This window comes from Salarias fasciatus, unplaced genomic scaffold (genome assembly GCF_902148845.1).
Source record: "Salarias fasciatus unplaced genomic scaffold, fSalaFa1.1, whole genome shotgun sequence".
Lineage (NCBI taxonomy): Eukaryota > Metazoa > Chordata > Actinopteri > Blenniiformes > Blenniidae > Salarias > Salarias fasciatus.
This window is the reverse complement of record NW_021941290.1, coordinates 38,870-57,890: the sequence shown is the minus strand read 5'-3', so window position 1 is coordinate 57,890 and position 19,021 is coordinate 38,870. Positions and strand designations below refer to the sequence as shown.

Sequence of the window (19,021 nt, the reverse complement as noted above, 5' to 3'; positions counted from 1 at the left end):
CATACTGACACAAATCAAATAGAACGGAAATAATTACTAATCCCAAAGGAAATTATTCACAGCCTTGACCACACAGTAATTTAGAGTAAATATAATCGGGTTAGATTTGCTACAGAAAACAAACTCAAGGTCTTAATTAACAGGAGAGAATAAGCCCTTGTTTGTTATGATGTTAACTATGCACAGACATGTATTTAAAAAAAAAAAAAACTCTTTTCTCCCTCTCAACAAAGGTCCATCGATGGTCTCCAGCTGCTGCAGAATGATTCTGACAGGCTGCTGGCGAACTCGTACAGATCCTGTCATATATTGCTGTCCTGGCCTCCTTACACCGGCTTCCCTTTAGCTCTGCAAGCAACTTCAAAATCCCTGACTCAACATTTAAAGCCCTACATGGTGAGTATACATCCGAGCACCTGCCCGACCTGCTCTGCGTGTAAACGTCTGCCTGCTGTCCAGGTCTGCTGGGTGTTCCCCCACCAGGATCACCACTCGAGGCTTTGAGTCGGTTGATTATGAAACGTGCTTCTGCTGGACTCGCTGGATATGCCTGAGAAGCACCTTAAAACATATCTGTATGGCAGGACTTTACCAACTTCTGTTAAATCCAATTATTTAATTGTATGTACTTATATTTGTGTACGTTGTACGGTTTCTCTTTAGGTCTGTAAATCAATTTGTGGGATTTCTCTGTGAAAGCTACTTCACAATTTATTTTTTCTATTTAGAGCACCTTTCTTGGCACCCAAAGACACTGTTCAAACATTTTCATAAAACCAAAATTCATATTAAAATAGTAAAAACAATACAAGACACAGGGCAATTGGCATCACAAGGAATTTGCTGTTTTGAACAGATGTTTCGAGTTGTAATTTGAATTGAGAAAATGAGTCTATTTTTCTGAGTTGGGATGTTCGTGAATTCCAGAGAATTTGGTGGTGAGACAGGAGACTCAACCGGGAGCCAGTGGAGCTGTTGGAGGACAGGAGTGATGTAGGGGATGCAGGGGCTCTGCTGATGAACCCTGGACTAACTGGAGTTTATGGAGGGATTTGAGAGGGAGGCTGAAGAGGGACGAGTACAATAATCCACAGGAAGTGACGAGGCTGTGGACAAGGCTGGCGGCGGCGTGGCGAGTGAGGAAGGGGGGGGGACGATTGATGCTTTGTAGGTGGAAATAGGCAGACCGGGTAATGTTATTGATCTGAGATTGAAAACACAGAGTACTGTTGAGGATGACGCCCAGACTCTTAACCTGGGCGAGGGTGAAGCCGAGGCGTTGTTTAATGGCGATAAAAAAGCTGTTGCTTTTGGGCCAATGAGGAGAACCTTTCAGGAAGTTTCGGGTGAGCCAGGTTTTTTTTTAGTCAGCAATGCAATCAGTGAAGGAGGGAGATTGGATGAGGCAGAGCAGAGTGTCATCCACACAGCAGTGGAAATAATAATAATAAACAACCATGTTTCATGGTATCCAGCATATGAGCGTTATTAATGTACCTCTGTGGCGACCGCTGAAAACCCATGGAATACACGTTTGTTTTGAAGCAGTGATATGAATGCACCTTTTCACCATCACCACGTCGTTTTCTCCAGCTATCCTCCCTAACAGAGAGTCTCACCCTCCCTCAAAATTCCTCAAGTGTCTGGCCTGGAAGAAAAACACTTTTGATTGACATTTAGCTCTCCAAGGCTTAATCCAAACCAAGTCCTCACTCTGCCACAGCATATGACTTCTGCTACAGACCTTAAAAACCTTCACAGGGAGAAGACATCTGGTAAAAAGAACAGAGACACACAAAAAAAAAAAAAAAAAAGATGGAAGCAAAGGACAAGGAGGAGGGACAAAAAGGAGTAATAACAGCTGGAAGTTTGACGTTAAGCTTGTTTCTGCAGCTGGATTCATCCCTCCATTGGTCCCTGTCAGAATCAAAAGGCACAGCGCTGGATGGAGTGCAGCGAATGAAGCCCAACGCAGGTTATGGTGTCAATGAAGCCGTCATTCGATAGTCACAGTAAAACATGATAACTATGAAACTAAGTGATGCAGGAGACCGTGCGGTGACCGACAGCGGACATTACCGAAACACACAAGCTTCTGAAAACCAGACAAACACACGAAACGAGCGAAATTTGCAACAGATCTACTAAAAAAAAAGCTGACCTACATTGGCTTTTTGCTTTAGCGCACACAAATACTGCGCAGGAGCAAAGTGTGTGACACGAGTAAATCCAACCCAACATGACCTGAGAGTCTTCAGTAAACAATTTCAAAGGTTTCAGCTGTTATTCTGAACTTGGAGAGTGAGTAAATTTCTTACACAAGTCATTATGTAAGGATGAAGAAGACCAACCTCTAACATATCGTGCTGACAGCACATATTTACTCGTTCAGAAGTATTCCAATGTCAAATATTTGCACTACTAAAGCAGTCAACATGACAACAAATCCAACCAGAAACCTGGTGTGGAAGCTGCGTGAATGGAAAAAAAAAAACACATCACAATGTGTTTTGTTGTGTTTAGGATATTCTTCAATAAATGTCATTTTCTTGCTTTCAGAAAGGTTTTAACATGAATCCTGCCGTGTGCTGCTGAACACATGCACTGAAGTTTCAAGCTTATCATGCTCTTATGCAGCTCAGAATTGGAATAGTTGCCATTTCACAGTTTAGAGAGTTCACATGACGATAACAAACAAGAAATACGGTCGCCTACAGCAGTACTCCTGTCAGAGTCCAGAAAAGAGACAAACAAGCTCATCATCACATACATCAACCCAGAGGGGAATTAAATAAACTTCAGAAAGCACAATTTATGGGTGCGCTAAATTCATGTGCATTTGCTGTACAGGCAGTACTTTGTTTTCTGCTGTTAGCATGACTAACAATGGTGCGAAGTGTTGTGAGAAAGCTTCACGGTCACGGACGGCAAGACTGTTTCATTTAAAACGGTTCTAATATATGTTGGTGAGAATGAACAAAAATAGGACGACTGTAACTCATTTGTGCAAAAAGAGGGAACATTTTGTAACTTATTCCAAAATCGCTGCATTTTGGAGCTGCTTATGGGAGCTCTGTGAAACTCTCCATTTTCCTACTGAGAAGCTTGCAGTTTGATCATATTCAGATGCCTCATCAGTACAATATGGTCACACTGTGGAAATGACAACTTATTTAAACAAGTTGACTTGTTTTGGATTGTGGTTTGTTTCAACACTGACACACATTCACCAGTGTGAACCAACCAGTGCTACTGAAGTCATGGGATCACTGGGATTTTTCATTTAAAAATCAGGAATGTGTGTAGAAAGTTGTTTGATTTTTTTTTATATTATTCTAAACCAAAACTAACATAGCAATAAGTTAAAACACTGGTATTTCAGGACGACTAATACTACAAACAATAATCATCTCATCAGTCAGTCTCATTGAGAGTGAGAAATCAGCCCAACCCAGTTTGTTCTCATCTACCAACATAATTCTGCAGTAACTTTTTTCTTTCTTTTTAAATACATTTGCAAGACAAAGCATTTAGCTCAGGGCTTCTCTGCCCTGGTCCTCCGGTCCAGTGTCCTGCGTGTTGTACTTCACTCCCAGTTGCAACACACCTGATTGCAGTAAGAGCTCGTTACTGGGCTTCTCTACAAGCATGGTGAAGACTGAGGAGAGCTGAGGCTGGGTGAGAGCTGAAACATGCAGGACACTGGGCCCCGAGGACGTTGAGAGGCCCTGATTTACATGTGCGGATACATCAGCAGCCACTGTGGCAGTTTCATTTTATTACCTCCAGCCTTTAGGCCACAGAATTTCAAAAATGATCTCCAAAGTGAGTAAATTAACATTGCTTGTCTGACGGCAGCCATGATGATTGTGGCATTTTACTCTGTTCAGATATTCTGGGTAAAGTAGGTGAGCCATTAGTCACAGGGAGCTTTTATTGGATATATTTACATGCACTTGAGGGCCAAGACAGCTCAAGTATAAAAGACTTTGAAACAGTAACGTACAAAGCTGAATAAAATTTTTCGTCACAACTACATCACATTAACAACTGACGTTTCTGAAGGAGCAGAATTGGTGTTAAAGTTGACAGCACACAGCCAGTTTAAACTACATGGGTTCAGCATCATGACTGGATTGGTGACACACTGATTAAAAAAAAATATATATAATCTCCACAACAACTGTGAGGGTTTTCCTCATGGCTAATACGCTGTACAGGAAGGCCCACTAGAGATACTAACCCCTCATGCACACTGGCTGTAGTCCGGCTCCGGTCCGGTATACCACAGCACTGTGACTCACACCACCTGCGGTGTCTCTGCAGTCGCTGGGGAAGGTTGCCAGATCTGTCGTTATCCCCCGTAAACACTAGGAACCCCGTTTTACACAACAGAAAGCAGCCCAAACCGCCATCTCGGTTGAAAATGCACGTTAAAACCATCTGTATGATAAAAAACACGTCATAAACACATAATCGTTTCATCAACCCGTCCGACATGTTCAAAAAAGACGTTTGATTTGGCAGAAACCCGCCCAATCTGGCAACACGGAGCTGCTCCGGTCACAGAGCTGTTTTGAGCCATTTTGGTGTCATTTGACTTTTCAGCAATGACGAAGTACAAAAGCGTTCATTCTTCTAAAGCGCATAATGACTACATGACGTTGTTTGTTCTGTATTCTACCAGAAGAAGTAAAAAAATTGAATATTAAGGCAAAAACATGACACAGATTTTATTTTTAAGTCACTTATTTTGGAACACGTATCGCATTTCCTTCCGGCACCCGACTTGCTTCTGTTTGAATTGACGCGGTAGGGCTGCGGCATCCGGAAAAATAGGATCCTTGCGGAAAGAGATCGGAGCTCCGCAGAGGCTCCGGAGCCGGACCGGAGCCGGACTGCGGCTGGACCGCGGCCGGTGTGCACCACAGCATTGATTTTAATGACTACGGATTAGCTGCGGTGTCCGGACCGCAGCCGTTCCGCAGCCGGACCGCATCCAGTGTACATCGGGGTAAGACCCTGAGTGGACGATGCTCAACATGTGCACGTGGTCTTTTATTCCTTTGCTCGTGGGGTCCAAATTATGTCAATGTATTCGGTCACCGTGGCTAAGCTTCGAATATGGGGTTAAGAAGGGTATCATACTAATTTGAATGCCTCTCAAAGATGGCACCGTGTGTGTGTGTGTGTGTGTGCGTGTGTGTGTTATCCTGTGTATTACTTGCAGAGACTGGAGAGAGTGAAGGTTGTTGAGCGCTGCACTGGGAACTGTTTTCAGCTGGTTATTCTGCAGCATCCTGAAATAAAAAAAACACCATTTTAAACTGAAACTTAAGTATTCTTAATCCAAATATAATAGACTTAGAAGATAACTTCAAGATTAAGCATGCTAGAAAAATTTCTGAGGTCCTCCTCATAGCAAACACTGTCACTGTTTATGTGGCTTTGCACTGGTTACAATTACCCCCTTTAAATGAGACACTGGCTTCATGGAGGTTTCCTAAACAAATATAGACAACTGCAGACAGTCAGTGGAGTCTCCACAAATTGCTGCCGGGGAAGAAAATTTACTCTTTATGTGTAAAGTGTTTCATTTCATGACTTAACGGTGCATCGCGAAAATGTAAAACTGAGTTTATGTGTAAAAATCTGAACACCAATCAGACTTTGTTGGGCTGTGGGTCAAAAAAACTACCCTCATTTTATTTGTGTAGCTACAACTAACAAGAGTAAATCTCTTGATATGATAAGCACTTGTGATGTATCCGTTATCGGCCTTGTATCTAAGACCTCACCTGTAGATAAACAGGACTTTGAACTGTTGGCTCGGAGCACAAGAAAAACAGGGCAGCTCTTTGTGTGCTGCTCTGAGTGCCCGACTCTGTGCAAGCATACTGGGGCGCGTTGCCCACTCTAATTTATGCCATACAAATTTTTTTTTTTTTTTTAAACAGCGCTTGTACACAATTCTCTCTAGGAGGTTTTTCATACACGCACAAGCAGAGATGGAAAATTGCATTTAGACTATTTCAAGAGGATGTCCACAGAGGTAATAAGTGGCAGCACCACAATGTTACCACAAATTGCAATATTTACTTTCTCCCCCAGCTTGTGGAAAATTTCACACTGTGTGTGCGTGTGTGTGTGTTGACATTGGCAGACGGGGTGCGTGCTTACAGGACTTTAAGCTGATGGAGTCCAGACAGGGCTTCGGGGTGGATGAATGACAGGTCATTCCCTGCAAGTCGCCTAGGTGAGAAAAATAATTTGAAAATTATTTTCATGACATTCCTAAACAATACCAACATCAGAACCTTTGAAGCACGTTATGAAACGGTTCAACGAAAAGGCAGCAACAACCCCGGGGAAAAGTAATGGTTAAGAAAAAAAAAAAAAAAAACAGCATGAAAAGAAAAAAGAGAAAAAAACTTTCTTTCAACGAAGTTGCTCGGTGGTTAAAACTCTCGCCTCATGGTAGGGTGGAGTTTGCATGCACAGGTACACTGGAATCAGTCTGTAGTTCAAAAACATGACGAGTCTCTGTGTGTGTGTGTGTGTGTTACTTTGTGTTGAAATAGCAACCTGTCCAGAAAGTATGGGGTAACATGAAGAGATGGAAATGAAACAAAAGAAATCTAAGAAAAACTCTTAATTGAACCATGGCAAAGCTGTGCCTTGAAAATACGCGTCTGAGTCCCAAACTATAAAGTTGAGAGAATGAGTGGGAGATTCATCATTTAAACAATCTGAAACTGCAAATTTAATGAAATATCGGGACACCAATAATCCGGCACATCTGTGAAGAACAAACTCCACATTAAATTTTCCATTAGTTCTAAGAAAAAGTAGACAAAAAGCTGGAGATGCCAACTGAACCACATTCACCACATCAGGAAGAGTGAAAACTACGATAGTAGAGCTACATCATACTGTCACGAACCAGTGATACACTGAATTGTGTCTTCAGAGGGAATGGAAAAAAGTTGGAGCCCGATCTCTTCAGGCATGCTGGCATATTGATCACGTTTAGATTTCACCCTTTTTCTCCAGAACAACCTAAGGAGACACTTGAGGATATGAAGGCGTACAAAAGCAGACTTTCAGTATTTGTGAAATGTATAATTGTGCAAAACTCCAGCAAGCTTTAAAAGTAGTGTCAGTAACATCTTAACATCAAATATAAAATACATCGGAACCAACAGAGGGAACATAAAATTGGAGTTATGTGCTTGTCAGCTTAAAAGACAAGAAATATTTTAGCGTAAGGTGAATAAGGTAGTTTTTTTTTTGTTTTTTTTTTAAAGGAGGGGGTCCTCTTCACAGGAAGCCTTTCAGTGTATCAGGTTCCAGCTCTGGAGCTGAACATGAGGCCTGGGGTGTCAAAGACGCGACTGTGCCACGGCCTGTTGTCACTTCGTCCGTCACCCATAAGAGATTAGAGCTGTTCCTGGATATCCCCTCCTCAGAGGCCTTTCTGAGTCCTCCAACCCCCACAAATCAGCGACCCCCTCAGAGAGTGACAAATAATTCACAGAATACAAGCAGTTATGTAACATTTTGTAACATTTATCATTAAACAGCTGCTTCAGCGCCTGTATGAATTACTTGAGGCTGGGGGGGCCCCTCCCTTTCCTGTTGGGAACAGGAAGTATATAGGAAACAGGGGTGTAAATAAGCAGGGGACAGACTGACTGGGACACAGAGACCAAGTATACTATCTGGCCTGAGAGATTAGCAACAGATTTATCACCCTGCAACGTGAGTCAGGCCAGGCTGAATTCCCTGCAACAAGAGCTGCTGGGTGTGAGCCTGAGAACCAAGGCCGACTGTGTGTGAGGACCACATGTCAGTTATGAGGACTTGAAACAGGTCTTTTGCTGGTTGGTCAGAAATTTCACTGAATTAGAGAGACAGGGATATTTAATGGGAAACTCTGTGGCAGAAGTAGTCGACCAAATCTACGCCCCAAAAGACCCATCACTCCAACACCTACCAGAACTTTACTTGAATGAAACAACTGCCTACTTTTTCCCCATTTAAAAAAAAAAAAAAAAAACAGGGTATAATGCGGGTGGTTCTAGCATGAACCACAGTTGGTGTACAATTTGAAGTCTCCGCATTTTTAAGTGAGGGATCATTCCTTAACCGTTTAGAAATTTCTAACCTGAGCTTTTCACAAATGTGTAGATTTGTCTCTTTATTTTGACTCTGCCTGTATTACCTGTCACATCACAGTCCTGCTATAAATGGTCCTCAGAACGTTTCTCAACTTTAGTTGACCCACCGTTTGAGACTAAACAAAACAAATAATTCCAAAATCAAAGGTAACGATTTAAAAGTGAACCAAGTCAACACCTGAATGTAGACATACTGAATGTGTTAACTCAGCCACTACTTGTCAGACAAATGCATTCTCACATTCTAACTCCTGATTAATAGAGACCATGATGTGTACTTGCAGTACAGGTTATCACATGCATATGGATGCCTACAAGTTCAAGCTGACGTGACTCTTGGCAGAAGCAGTTGGCTGTTTTCTGTTGTGTGTTTTTTTTTTTTTTTTGTCCAAGATAACTATAGATGTGATTAATTCAGTTTGACAATCTACGTGGGAACTTACACAATCGGGACCTGTGGTGACTGTGACAGGTTTCTAATAGCCACATGCAAACATGGTTTGACAATCATCCAATATCTTTCAGGTTTCACAACATGAAGAGCTTCACCTCCGCTTCCCTTTCTCAGCAAATTCAGTACATGTTGCTGAGGGCTTTCATGATTCTCAATGAGGAAAGACTAAATCCTCTCCTTGTGCAACACAACTCCCACAGGTCTGCTTCTTTCAACCATGATCTAATAAAGTGAAAAAAGAAAAATGGGGACATGACAGCAGTAAAATTAGCATGATCAGTCAAAAAAAAAAAGGAAAAAAAGCTTCTTAAATTCAACAAGTCAATTTTTCATTTGGGAAACATATGGAGACATCACGACAAGGAGCTGTCTCCATCACAACAAGCCCACATGAGCAATACACACCTATTGGTATTCATTGTTGGTACAGGTAGCCTCCATAAGCCTGTGACTTTATCTTCTACATGCAAGTTGTCAATTATAATGTTAACGATAATTTACGATAATTGTGTATGCTTTTAACAGAGTCATGATGACGAAGGAGCATTTTCAGGCGCCTGTTTCCTGAAGTAGAAGTTATAATCAAAATGCTGGTTTAAAACTGAACATAACTGATGCTTTTGATACAAAAGTGTCTCTCCTGCTTGTAAATTAGGCTTAAATGTTTACAAATGTCCTTGTTTTGAAAATGTTCCACATAGAAAAGACAGTGAAGGTAAATTGCTCGTCAAATATATGCTTCTAACAGAAGATGAAAATCACTTCAATGTGGGTTCACAATGTGCAAAATCAGCCACTCCTGTCGAGTTTTTAAGTCGCTTTGCTCCGATTCACGCCCCCGAAAGGACTCTGCTCCATAGCAACACAGAAAATCTCCCAGAAAATAAATTACACAGAAATTAAACAGTTATGCAACACAAAACATTACTGTTGACAGAAAACTTTACAATTACATAAATAAAAAAAAAAAACGACTGGAGAGAGCATTTCAGACCCACTCCTCCTACCTCATAACTCCATAATAATAATTATTCCTCATTACAATCATTATACCGCTGAGAAGAAAAAGGTATGAGTCAGTCCATGATCCCTTCCATAAGTCCCACATACTTGAGTGAGCATACAGCAAAACGATCAGATGGGCTTCAGTGCCAACAAAGATGTCAGGCACTTCCACGTTTGACGAGTTTTTAAGTTAGTGTGAACTGGAACCACTACAGTCGATGCCACATTCCCTCTGACACTGACCTCTGGTCCAAACACAGTCCTAATTAGTGCAGCACCTTGTTTGTTTGCCTTCTGAACATGACGACATGAGGACCACCATGTTTACAGACGGTAAGGAAGGAAATATAAATGAAGCATCAAACCTTGGTTTGACACTGAGACGGTGGTGTCAAACCTTGGCCCTAGCAGACCGGTCCTGCACGCTTTAATGCCTCCCTGCTTCGAAACACTTGGATCTAATCTAAAACCTCCAACAAAAGTTCAATAAGAAAACTTTTATTGCAACTTGGCGTGTTGCTACAGGAAGTGACCCAAAATATGTATGACGGGGTCCTTGTGGGACCAGTACTGGACACCCCTGTGTCAGGTCATGCTTTATATTTCAGGAGCAATCCATTTCACATTAGTCTTCCCATTCCATCAACTGCGCCGCAAGTTTGACTGAATGGGAAGGCTGATTGGCGAGAGAAATCCGAACAAAGCAAAGAAAGATCCAAACACAATAAACAAACAATAAAAATATAGTAAGAGAAAAGTTAAAGATACAGTCTAACATGAAGTGATTTATTTTTAAGAGTTCTTTAGCCTTGTTTTGAAAGACTCCAAGTCGTCATGAGCTTTTCTGGGACCCCGTTCCAAATATTTGGTGCGGATAAACTGAAAGTGGAATCTGAATGTGTTCTGAGTCTTGATACAGAAAGCAGGTTTTACTCTGATTACCTGTAAGGTATGAACTGTTCATGATGAGGACATAAAAAACACATTTCAAACTCGAACAGAGCTTTTAAGACCAGCAGGAGTAGTCTGAACACTATGTGGCTCCATCAATGCCATCACATTTCAAAACAAACTTTATGAAGTTCGCTTTTTACAAATATTAAATGAAACCCAATTCTAACAGATGCACTGAAAAGAGTAGGAATGTGTCATACAGGAACATATAAGAAAGAAACGTATGAGTGAGGTAACGTTGAGCAAGTTTCAACTGACGGTTTGAATTATTCAGTCAACAAAATGGATTATATCAGCGTGGACGTCCACATTTACCAGCTGATACATAAAGAGCCAGTCACTGGTTTCATTGAGGAATATAAAGGACCTGCTAAGGAGACCGAGAATACCTCTGTCATCACGTCTGCTGAGCTTTGTTGTGCCTTTGGCAAGGAAGAAAGAGTGTGCGGGGGATTGCGTGACTAAAAAGGAGGGAGTACTCCTCCCTTGTCTCGGCTCCTGTCCTGTATGAAGATGGCCCGCTCTCCTTTCTTCCCCTGATCTCTTCTCTGTCGGCTTTTTCTCTCTCCCTGTTTTTGCCCTCCGGGCTCATGCTCCGGTTCACTGACACTACTGCAGCCCTACAGCAAAAAGTCATCCACTAAAGTTCACAGAGACAGGCCTGCTGATTTCTTTCCAAAAAAAAAAAAAAAAAAAACTAAAGGTTAAACCAACACACAAATGAACTAAGGGTTTCTGTCAATCAAAATACCTACCTTCAAAAAACAGACTTCTTCAACAAGAGTCTGTCAGTTTTGACGATTTAAGGCCAGAAAGAAGTCGAAATGACAGTGGGTGGGTTTTTTAGCCATGTTGCCACAGAAACCATTGTTTTGCCCTCTTCCTTCCTGACTTGCATTCCTCTGCACAATACGATGAAAAGTAAATTGCCTTTCAACAAAGCAGATTGGAGTGGTGCACGGAAGAGAAAGGGTGACGATTCGACCAGCTGAAAGATAAAGAAAAACCTTAAAAAAAAAAAAAAAAAAAAAAAATGGGGGGGGGGGGGGGGGGCACAAAGCCAAGTGAGGCTGGAGCCGCTGGAGTGCGCTCACTCAAGGGTCATTTTGCATTCTCTCTCGGCAGCATGTTACCTGATATCAGGTAGACAGATTTTTATCTCCGACTCCCAGCAGCTCCGAGTGAGACAGCCGAGTATTTAAAGAGTAAAGAAATGACACCCACCAAGATTAGATGCATGCCACTCAACAAAGCCCCACAGCGGAGTTCTGCTGTTGCCACCCTGATAATCCCTTAAAAGCAAATATCAATGCAGGATGTCCCATGACTGCTGCCTAAATGCATGCCGATTCATCTCACCTTCTTTAATTGAGCTCGACTGCACCTTTTATAACCGCCCCAGTTCAATTCATGAATGCTGAGTGATTCGTTACCTCATGTAATACCACGCTTATCTCCTTCAGTGCAGAAGAAGAAGGGCATGTTGTGTACCTATACTCCGAGCTTTTACGGCACAAGCTCAAATACCCAGGTGCATATCATAAAGACCAGCCCTCATGTCAACGCCTCGCAGAGTAAATACATCATTATAAGGAGAAAAAAGGGGCAAGTACTCACAGTTCCTCCAGATAGGGGAAGTTTTTGAATACATATGCTGGAAGCTCGGTGATGTTGTTCATGCTCAGGTCACTGTCGAAACAAAAACATAGAAACACGGTTAAAGTGTCAGTTTCCCTATCCATTCAATGTGGTTGCAAAAAACATGATTTTAAAATCGCATAGCATCATATTTAAAAAAGTGATTACTTATGGCTTTGCCGCTGGCATTTTGCTTTTTTGATTTTGAATTATGCTGTACAATTTTTCATATCTACATTCCTACCTTGACAATGAAGCCACTTCAGTGTCTGGTTTTGCAAAGTGTTTCAAAGTTTAACTAAACTGGTACAATATTGTGCGAGAGAGTGAACTTTGAAGAATTGCAGAAATAGTATCTGTGTAGGATTTGATTTATTAAACCACAGCAAACGTGCATACGACCCTGCTGAAATGTTTGCTGTCAAGATATTTATGAATACAATAGGACAGTTAGATTACCCGGCTTATACAGCAGCTGTACGCGTTTGACTGTGCCTGCATGACTGTAACCTCAACAAAAAAAGCCTTAAAAAAGCCCTTCTCTTTAGCCGCAGGGATATTCATTTTTCAAATCAACAAGTAAAGATAGGCATGTAGCGGCATGAAAAATATGCACACAGGACTTGATTTGCTTCCGCACCAAAATCTAATGGAAGTCTGTGTGTTCACAGCCTCATAAAGAATATTAAAAGAAAAAAAAAAACTAAAAAGGTGTGTGTGTGTGTGTGTGCTGCTGTAAGGAGAGCCTGTCTGTTTTCAGACTTTGACAAATAGAGGTCTGCCACTTTAAAAAGAGGGAACAAACAGGCTGCCTAAAGTGCACTGAGGAGACTTCTGCAGTGAAAGAAAACAGCGCTCCGGCAGCCTAATCTTGATGAGGAACTTACTAACCTGCTTCAAAAAAAAAAACGCCCGTAGATGCCAAATGCAAAGAGATGGCACAATCAAGACTGATAAAACATCCACAAATAAAGCACCCCTCCCTCCCCTTTTACTCTCCAACTGGCCATCTTGAATTTCACTGCCAGATCTCTCCCAGACCTTGTGTGTGGGCCCCTGAATCCTGCAAAGGATCATATTGCCCTTCCTCCGCAGACCCAAATACACACATACACACACACACACACACACATACACACACCTTAAAAGGTGGGCCCTGACAGAACCCTCATCATCTCAGTGACCTATGTCCCATCTCCACTTACCTGGTTATCCAATTACTATATAGACTGTGCAGCTACAACAACACTTCCATCAACATCCTTCTGTTTTCTTTTTTCTCTCCACCATGACAACATCGCCGGTGTTCTGCAACCACGGCTGCGCATCCGCCACCACTGGTGGTCAGATGGATACATCCTCTGACCACATTTTATACCGTTTGACTAAATCTTCCCCAGACTGTTGACTGGTCTGAAACCGCATGCAGGGCTGAGGTGTACAGAAGGTCTGTATGACTCTATCACACTTCCTCCCTCCCTCCCTCCCTCCGCGTCCAACTGCTTTACTCATCAAGGTCCTGGCCTGTCCCTGCTAAGACAGACAGAAGAGGACACTAAAAATGTAGCCGTGATAAATAGTGACAAGCCTAAACGCTTCTACAAACAGGTATCAGTAAATTCCCATCCCATGTGCCATTTGGCTTCTTTCAAGCACAGAGGAGACAGATAAACTGAGAAAGGAATGAGGCATGCTTTAAGGAGAGGAAAATGTGTAACTTGGAGAGATATTCTCATGGCAGTTCGGTAGAGTGACCCTTGTCCAGTACCGCCACACGAAGTTTCATAATTGACAGTTATCTGACAAACAAAGACATATAAATTAATCCTAACCTACAGTAACCTGCCTCAACAGTTCACACTATACACAGAGTCACAAAACTTATAATGTGCTTTATTGCTATTAAATGACCATGCTTGATAAGAAATGCATGCATGAGCTACACAGCCACTTTACACACCTGGCTTATCTCTCTTCACAGGAAACTGTAAATTATTTGCAAGAGCACAAAAAGATTCATAATTTAAACATCAGTCATCCAGATAATTTCCAAGAGCAAACCAAGAACCAGGAAAGGAATCTGATTGGGGTCATAAACCAAGATGCCAAGAACTGCTTTAACACAACTGGAAAGGTCATTGGTTCCTGTGGGAGGTTTCACCGGAAGGACAACAATCAGCGCAGCTCATCACAAATCAGGCCTGCATGGGACAAACGCCAAATATCAAGTCACTCCTGGAAAGAAAATACAAAACTTGGTCCTGGGCTCTGGTGAAAGTACAAGAGTATTTCAGTCATAATGCAAGGTGAAATACCTCGTGGAAACAAGACATAAATATAAACATTAAAAACCTTTCTGTCGACACACATTAATACATGAGTCAGTATTTTTAAACAGGAAGAAATGATGACAATGAAATATATCTTTAAAATCATCTAAAAATATAAAAAAAAAAAAACACCAAAACACTTCTCTACCTCTCCTTTACTTGTCTGAGGGTATGCGAAATGTTTTAGTACTTGAGGAAGCATAGTACTTAAAATAAGCTTACATTTACACGGAGAGGCTTTTCTGAAGTGGCTACAGAGACGTGACATTTGCTACAGTGACCAAACAGACAGATGTGTTCCACAGAATGGCTGTTGCTAAGTGTTGGAGTCAATGAGAGCAATTAACTATCAATTTGACAATTATTCCTTTAGACAGCACAATGCCTTCACCATTAAGTGTATTATGGTAATTACACTAACCAAGTAAGCACCTGGTTCATTGAATTTCAGTGTTGTTACACTGAGCATTAGCACGTCATCTGTTGCTATGGCTACATGCGCTTCACCTTACACGCTAATGGTGGTTAAATTGTCCCACCTAATTATGTGTTAAGTGACCTTCTATACAATCCAATATACAGTTGTGACAAAAAAAAGTGACGGACATCTTTTACAGGAAATGTGGTGTTGATATGCAGCCTACTTTCTTGTTGAAACATTTATTAATCTGTCAATATTAAGCACAATTCAGATGTATCTGTGAACTGTGTGCCTGACAAAAACAGATGTGTCCATTCTCTCCATGGAGCAGCTTTAAATTCACATATCCAGTCTACCTGCAAAGCTTCAGAGGTATAAATGCAACACTGTATTTTGGACTGGGTGCTCTCACAGATGCTTAAGGTGCAGAGCAGTGCAGCAGATGAATAGATCTAGTGTATACTGAGAGCTGTGGCTGTGCTGCTTTCACTGCATAGGCAATAGTCACAAAATGGTAAAAACACTTGAGAGGTCGAATGTGTTATTACTCAGTCTTTAGAATAAGGAATTATTAATTTCACGTAACAGCCTCAAATGTCATTGTGAAGACAAAAATTTGCAGTTTTCAGTAAAGTGTAACAAGAAAGGGCTTACTGAGGTTACTTAAAACTGTAGACACATTTCCATTTGACAAGATTTTGTTCGTTCTTGTATTTGTGAACACTTACCCATCTCTTACAGACAAATTCAAAGGCAGCCTTTTGGTAGTGAAGGCCACCCATTAAAAATACAGCATCTCTTCATTGTGTACAGTGCATGAAGTCTCACTGAAACATTAATTGTCTGACTTCCTTTTGAGTTTTTCCAAATGTCTTATATCACAGGCACAATGTCAGACTGTGTCTACTGCAAGGAGGATTACTACCAATCAGTTGACACCGTTCAGTATAGAGGACACTTAAAAATTAACCAAACATCACTGAATCATTAACATTCTAAGTGAAGCATAACTCTGGTATTTAATGGATGAATGAGTGAAAAAGTAAAATCCTCACCCTGTTCCGATCTGGCCACAACACCTTACGTTTTGAGAAGTCTACCAATAAATGTCTCCCAAACTGTAGCAAAATGAGAAATGCACTTGATCGGCACTCTAAAATTACAACCATAAAAAAGCATGGAAAACAAAACAATGCTTCAATTGTTTCTAAGGATAAGGACGACTTTCTTATAACACCCTCAAATGTGTTAAATCATTCATCCATTTTAATTTCTGTGAATTTGAACTTTGATGCACTTTTTGTCATTCGACTCAGTGTCTTTTAGTATAATGAAAGACCACATTTTTGAAATCTAAAAATAAAAATGAACTGCCAACATAATACTTGTATAACTGACCTGTATTACAAAATCTTAGAAAAGAACGTGGTTGTTTATTTTATCAGCATTTTCCCAAACTGGAGCACAACTCAGTGTATTTTAGGCTTCAAGTCTGTTTCTCTGCTATACGTGTATATAACTCAAGTGATGGTGATCCGCGCTACCAGCTAATCCAAAATATGGCTGTCATGCAACATTAGCTATGTTTACACAGTTACCTATTTAATTTTAATCTAAATGAAATATTTACTATAGAGAAATAAGGTTGCCTTGTTTTCAAGAAGAATTAATAACGTTATCGGATTAATGTGCAAGTTTATAGTCAAAAATATCACCTAATTCAGTCAGTGGACTAAAGTTTTGCAGGGTGGAGTTGGTCGTTTGTGGGATGCACACATGATCCCACAGCCAGTTCTACCTGGAAATCCAACAGTAATATGATAAGGAATTTGTTTGCTCCACAGTTAGGTTTTCATTGACTTGTTAAAAAAAAAAAAAAAAAAAAAAAAAAGAACACTGCCAACTTTCCATTTGTCAAAGTGTTAAAAAATGACATTTCTTAATATGTTTAATAGCAGTTTTGTCTCCTCCATTGACCAGTTGTGATTTTTCTACAAAACACTGTGACTGAAGTATGACATGACATAGCAGATAAGGAATGCAATGTGCTGTTGACCTGGACTCTGACCGGATCATAAACGTCCTCCTCCCATCTGAATTTAAATTGGGCCAATCTAGGTAAGATAGAAATGTTTACATGATGTGATTCATGAAATCACTTAAGATTATTTATGGGATTCATGGGAACATAATCGGTGCTGTTTTGCTCAACGTGCTGCTCTGCTACTAAAACAAAAAAGGTTGTGTTAAAGATTATGTTCACTAACTTTCTGAAAACGATTCTGTTAAAGAAAACACGCAGACTCTTAACTATCCACTCCCTGGGCTCATTTTTAAAGGTTCAAAACCAAGGCACAAAACCCAGGAAACTTGAAATCCTTACCAGCGGTGGGGGGCTAAAAGGCTATAAATGAAGGACAGGGTTAAGGCCTGTGTGTGGTGGGGGGGGGTGGGGGCGTTAATATTCTTCCATCCACAGCTCATCCTGTTTGGAAGCGGGAACGACTGACTGGCTCTTTTCGCCTCTGCTGACCAAGAACAAAAGTATCATTCAGTTAAAAATGGATTGAGGGCACCAATGGTGAAGCCGGCAAGCTCCACCAGCAGAGTGCAAGACCCCTGACGTCGTAACCCCCCTCCCGAACACCACACACACACACACACACACACACCATCTCAGCTGCCTTCACGTTATGAAAGGTCTAAACCTCAGTAGATTTGTATGCCAATAACAGCTTCCTTAAAATGTCGAGACTATACTAAAAATGAAGGCCTGCGGAGTCTGCGACAGGTAAACTGCATACCTCCTGAAGGAGTGTTTGCTTTGTTACTGGCTGAGGGGCCTCGCTTTTTCTCTCTTCTGCTTTTCTGTGACAGGGCTGTTTCCATTGGAGAAGCCAAAACTCAAGTCCCTGTGGGCTGTAGGTAAAAGTCTGCGCCAACACTGTCAGATGATTTATTGTAAAATGCTTGATCTTCCATTAATTTTTTTTTTCCAAAATGCCAACAGTAGACAGACAACATCAAAATATGTAGTTGACAAAGTTTATCTATGTTATGAGTTCTTTCACAAGCTTTGTGCACTGAATCTGTCATTTCCTCATTAAATGAATGCACCTTTCTATTTTTGCACTGTGATCAGCATGTGGTTTTTTTTCTAGCAACTTTCTAGTTGTTCACTCTGCTTTCTGCAATAGGGACAACTTTTGAAAAAAAAAAGTTTCAACTGTTGCATTTGCATATGCAATTTATTCTTTTCATATGAACAGAAAAAAACACTGTGGGTGCATTAGCCCAGGGAGAAGGAGCCCTTGCAGCTGCAATATGTCTCACTAATCCATCATGATCCCTAACCCCACTGCTCCACATACAAAAGACAGAGGGAGTGGGAGAGGACAACTAAAGTTCAAGAGACCAGGAGAACAAATGAGAGAAGGACAGAGAGAGGGACAAACAACCTTTCACATACTTTTAAAGAGTCTGTAGTGAATCCATTAAGCAGTTTAGTGTTTAAAACCTGTCACACAGCATTTAGATTACTGCACAAGCTTGAAAACAACACGCTTTTCCATTTGGGCATGAAACTGGCTCACAGAGTTGCAGTAAGGGCTGTGATATCACTTTATGAAAACATTGTTCAGTGTTGTGATTGAGATGTCTGACTGCTAGCGATATACTGAAGTACTCTTTCCCAGAAGAAGTATGCTGAGAGTTTGAGCCGTATGCAGTGTGGTGTGAGGCCCTGGTGTGACATGTATCTACTTTCTCTCTGCTCAGGTTTACCCCGCACTCTCTTTACAATTCTGATTTTAAGTGGCACATTATGAGCCGCAGTGTAGCGAGACCAGGGGCCACAGTTCCTGAAAGGTGGCTAAACAGCGTAAAAGTGTTCTAGAACAAACTTTTACACTTTCACACATTCAAGCAAGTTATTTTTCGAACCAAGCAACACATCTTGAGAAAGGTTTGTTTGCTTTTGAGGGGGTACAGTCAGAGGTGGCTACTTCGGTTTGTCATTAACCCAGAGGTTGTGAAACAA

At 41.1% G+C, this 19,021-nt stretch overlaps 1 protein-coding gene across 1 annotated transcript in view; it reads right to left on the bottom strand.

Moving 5' to 3' along the window:
* The window catches only part of LOC115384725 (leucine-rich repeat-containing G-protein coupled receptor 4-like), a gene marked incomplete at its 3' end in the record, with an annotated part of 33,335 nt that overhangs the window by 11,780 nt on the left and 2,534 nt on the right, over positions 1–19,021 (bottom strand). Inside the window, 3 exon segments of the mRNA XM_030086970.1 lie at positions 5,229–5,300; positions 6,181–6,252; positions 12,211–12,282. Coding sequence (XP_029942830.1) covers positions 5,229–5,300; positions 6,181–6,252; positions 12,211–12,282 — 216 coding nt within the window.